The sequence below is a fragment of the Glycine soja genome, chromosome 18 (assembly GCF_004193775.1).
Source record: "Glycine soja cultivar W05 chromosome 18, ASM419377v2, whole genome shotgun sequence".
In the NCBI taxonomy this organism is placed as follows: domain Eukaryota; kingdom Viridiplantae; phylum Streptophyta; class Magnoliopsida; order Fabales; family Fabaceae; genus Glycine; species Glycine soja.
In genome coordinates this window covers 57,402,814-57,407,880 of record NC_041019.1, presented here as the reverse complement: position 1 = coordinate 57,407,880, position 5,067 = coordinate 57,402,814, and the positions used below count along the sequence as shown (strand labels likewise).

The 5,067-nt window shown below is 34.9% G+C and overlaps 1 protein-coding gene across 1 annotated transcript; it reads left to right on the top strand.

Annotated features, from left to right (window-relative positions):
• Window positions 1-1,588: 1,588 nt before the first annotated feature.
• On the top strand, window positions 1,589-3,127 carry LOC114397456 (galactolipase DONGLE, chloroplastic-like). The gene has a single exon (XM_028359489.1). The coding sequence runs from the start codon at window positions 1,628-1,630 to the stop codon at window positions 3,125-3,127; it is 1,500 nt and encodes a 499-aa protein (XP_028215290.1). The 5' UTR covers window positions 1,589-1,627.
• Window positions 3,128-5,067: the final 1,940 nt, after the last annotated feature.

The window sequence follows — 5,067 nt, the reverse complement described above, 5'->3', positions numbered from 1 at the left end:
CAAACATATTTGATGAATAAGCTTAATGTAACCTTGACTTAATGCAAGTTAGGTCACAAGTCCTCAACAAATGGTTCAGGCAATTTTATTCCTAAGTACACACACTACATCAGTTGTTTAGAAAGAAGACTCTCTATTATACACATAAGAAAAATAAAATAAAATAAAATCCCAACGCACATCCTTCGCTCTAATTAAATAAAACTAAATCCCCGGCTAACTAATACAAGTTAAAACTGCAAGCTAGACACTCTTAATTTGGTAGTAGCAAATTAATCTCAAGCTGACCGGGAATTTTCCAACCGCTACTCTTATAGCTTTTAGCTCATTTGACGAAACAAATGTAGGAAAAAGATATATACTCCGGATACATATATTCTATGCCTAATAATTGATAGTATGTATCAAGTTACTACAATTATTAAGAAATAAACCTCTAATAACGCTTAAACACATTTTTTTATATTTATTTTTTCCTTTTCCCCCTAATAAATAAGGTGTAATTAATGTTTGGTTTAGAATTATTAGGCATAGGAATATCAAACATCATGAGATCTAACAGGAACGCCATGCAGCCTAAAACTAAACATTGACACACACTAAAGATGAAATTTGTTGGAATCAATATTTATGAATGACTTTCGTATACCTGACAGGAAAGAGATATAGGCGTACCAAACATTTTGTTCAACATATGATTTCTCTAAATCTGTAACTACCGGTCCTTAAAATTGCATGTAAAATCAAATAACAAGATCTTGACCTTCAGAGAAAATTAACAAAATTAATGATTTGTTGACACTACAAATATAATTGAAACTTAACAAGATAAAAGAAAAATATAAAAAAGAAAGAAATTATGATTATAAGTAAACGTAAAAAGCTTTGTTCTCAAGATTATAACTAATCAAACATATTTTAATCATTATTCTTAAAAATTATGATTTCAGAAATTTATAATTCTCAAAAGTCACAATTTTCAAACATGGAAATTTTTTATCTTTTATATACCATACATACATATATATATTTAACCCTCAATGTATCCTTAAATATACAGAAAAATAGTTCGTTTAGAAGAAAGTCAGAGAAAAGTATGAAACATGAATAAGGTTCCAGCTGATATCGGTTTCATTGAATTACTAGAGAAATAATTTTCAATATATTTTTGTTCACTCGTGGTAAAGGAATGAAAACTGTTTGTTTGGCATATAGAGTTGAAGTCAAACTCAATCAAGGGAAATTTTAAAAAAAAAATACAGTGTCCACATGATCGTGTTAGTATTAATTAAAGTAATCTCTCTCTTAATTTTCACTCCACTCACCCAGCCGTAACAACAGAAAATAAAAGAAGAAAAAAAAACAGAACCAACTCGTGACATAATGTCTAACCGACCTCATAAAGAAAACAAACACCATGGAAAATACGAATTTTGAAGTTCTCGGTCAAATCCTCGCCTAACATGCCTTTTTGGTCTCCTATCACACACAATTCCCTTCTCCACTTATATAAAACTACACTGTATGTCTCTCCGTTGATCCACGAAGTTCTCTCTCTCACACACACACACTTCTTATAATTCTTCTTCGTCTCCTTAATTTGCCTCCCTCACGTACTGGTGAGTCTATGGCTTCTGTCACACACCTACCCAGCATCAGCAGAACCAACAATGATCACATCACATTCTCGCAAACCTTTCACCCAATAAAGTCTCACCCCTTTGGGCAGATTTCACTTCCCATGAGAAAAAACCATGACTTGTCTCCCCTTAGCCACTCAATTGTTGCTTCGGGTTCCGTACTAGGAATCACCTCCTCCGAGTCTATTCATAATGTTTCCAAAACAACTACAAAGCCCACACACACTTCTACTCTTTCCAATTTCTGGAGAGAGGTTCAAGGGTGCAACAACTGGGAAAACCTTTTGGAGCCTTTGCACCCTCTTCTCCGCCAAGAGATCATTCGCTATGGCGAGTTCGTAACGGCCTCATACAAGGCCTTTGATCTCAACCCAAACTCCAAACGATACTTGAACTGCAAGTATGGGAAGAAGAGCATGTTGAGTGAGGTGGGAATGTCAAACTCTGGCTACAACATCACAAAGTACATCTATGCCACACCTGACATAAACCTCCCCAACATGACTTATAACAACTCTTCTTCATCTTCTGCTCGGTGGATTGGTTACGTGGCTGTGTCCTCAGATGAAGCTGTCAAGAGACTTGGCAGGAGAGACATATTGGTAACTTTCCGCGGAACAGTTACCAATCAAGAATGGATTTCGAACTTGATGAGTTCATTGACACCGGCCATGCTTGATCCCTATAATCCACGACCTGAAGTGAAGGTGGAGTCAGGGTTTCTCTCTCTTTACACCTCAGATGAGAGCTCAGCTTCCAACAAGTTTGGACTCGAGAGTTGCAGGGAACAGCTTCTCTCTGAGGTGTCGAGGTTGATGAACAAGTACAAAGGGGAGAAAGAGAACCTTAGCATATCCTTGGCTGGTCACAGCATGGGGAGTGCTTTGGCCATCTTGCTTTCCTATGACATAGCCGAGCTTGGATTGAACAAAAAAAGTGGCACTCACGAGGTGCCAGTTACTGTGTTCTCCTTTGGGGGACCAAGAGTTGGTAACTCCGAATTCAAGCACCGGTGTGAGGAGTTGGGAGTGAAAGTACTAAGAATAGCGAATGTTAATGACCCCATCACGAAACTACCCGGTGTTGTGTTCAACGAGAATTTTAGGGTTTTGTTGGGAGGGAGGTACGAGTTTCCTTGGAGTTGCTCGTGTTATGCTCACGTGGGGGTTGAACTACTGCTTGATTTCTTCAACGTGCAAAACCCATCTTGTGTTCATGACTTGGATAGCTATATTGGCCTTCTTAGGCGTCCCAATAAAGATGAAGTGCTAATGAAGCGCGAAAGGGATGAAGATGGAGTGAACTCTTTGTTGGAGAAAGCAAGAGAGTTGCTCTTCAACTCGCAAAGCATGAAAATTTTGGCCGGAGTGTTAACTGCATACAACTACCATGATTTGCTGAATTCAGTCTCAAGGGACATACTGTGTTCTTGGAGCGATGAACTGCTTTTTGGCTTGGTTTTTTTTGTTGTTGTAGGTAGTAACTAGCTAGTAAGTAATGAAAGTAGATAACTAGATTAATATATAGTTTTAGAAGTAAAAAGGAATTAGCTAGCTAGAAACTGTAAAATGAAGAGTGCAGACTGCTGAGGTCTATATATGTATGTATGTAAACCCTTGTAAATTGACGGAGCTTTCAAATCCATGTTTATAACTTGCAACGTATATATAGTAAATAATATATATGCAGCTTCCATATATATATTTAACACTGAATTTTGGATAATTCAGCTCTCTGCAGTTCACTCATTTTTTTCAGATCACATGAGCACGGAGAACGGGATGTGTGAACTTAAAATCTTTCCTATGTTGTTTAATCAGCGCATATGAAGATAACCACCGGTAGGGCATCAATTAATTCCCGTAGGTTAAACAAGAAATAAACTAAGATCATACTTCGTTAGAGGAATTGGCTTTGAGACGTTTGAAGTCATAATTCTACAACTGCTTAAAGTTCTGCCGTGTATAAAAATGATTTTTAGATACCCAAATTCAAATACCTAGTTAATGTTTGTTTCAAGAAAGATACTAAAAAAGTTTCAAAATATCACATTCCATGTTTGATAGTACAAGTTTTAGAAAAAAGCATTCCATGTAATTGTTGATTTCGAACCGGAATATCAATTACTCATAATTATCTTGTTTCTTATTTTCAAGGAGAAGGGTGAGTTTTTTTTTATTATTGTCGAGAAAATAAAAATTATTTTCTATAATAACTATTTATTCCTACTTTAAACTTTTTATTTTTATTTTTAATTAATTATTTTTTTTCTGAGATTAGTAAATGTCAACTAAACATGAGAATAGCAATTCTAAACATAACATTCTTGGAGATGTGATTCTTAAAAATATAATTTACACCTTGAAACAAATGCTCCTTTAGTGAGAGAAGGAAAATAAATAATATATGATGTGATAAAAATAAACTCATATAAATAAACAAATGAGAAATGTTGATAAAAATGTTTAAAACGGATAATACTGTTTAATAAGAATTTGGTTTCGTAAAAACCATACAAATGTGTGTGCGTGTTTTTTTTTTTTTTGTATAAAACCCACTTGATATATTTTTTAACTTTTCATTTTTAATATTTTAAAAGAAGGATAATCACATCCACGTATCAATTCCTATCTTCCGTGAAACAAAAATTCGTACTGAATAGCACTATACATTTAAAAAATTGAAATGTTTAAAAATCATTACTAGCCATGTACTAGTTTTTTGTTGAAGAAAAGGGCTAAAGCCCCAAGAAAAAAATATTATTAAACTCCATGAAGGATAGGACAAACAGCTACATCAGCTAAAATCAGATAGGACAAACGTAAAAAATTCTACCCTCCCCTTCCATAGAAATTAGTCCATATTTTGCAAGGGCATCCTGCACTAGATTTGCCTCCCTATACACATGGTTCCAAGAATAGTCACACCTCCTTTGTCATCTGGATGTAACTTTTATTTTCCTTTTTTTAATCTTGGAAAGAATCAAGAGGCTTGTAAAGTTGTAATTAAGCAATTTTGTTTGCGATAAATTTATATATATTTTGATGCATGCTATCTATGATCCTTTATTCGATCATCACTCAAGTTCCACAGAGTTCCCAGACATTACCAAATCAGTTATTGATGATATGATATCTGAAGGTAAAATGAACCTTGATCTTTCCAAAGTTCAGTCGTATGTGGCACTGACGTTTCCACGAAGGGAATTGCTTTGTTTGAAGGATCTATGCCCTCTTAGATTAATTTTGTGTGCTTTTCGTAAAATAATCCTATCAATTACATGTGAGTAAAGTATAATTATTTAAGGACTACAGCTAATAACTTGCTTTGTTGTTTGATCCAGAAGTGCCTCGTCTAAATGCTGGTCTCAATCTGAAAACCTACTTACTCACATGTTTCATGTCAAAAGACTTTCAGGCGAACAAGT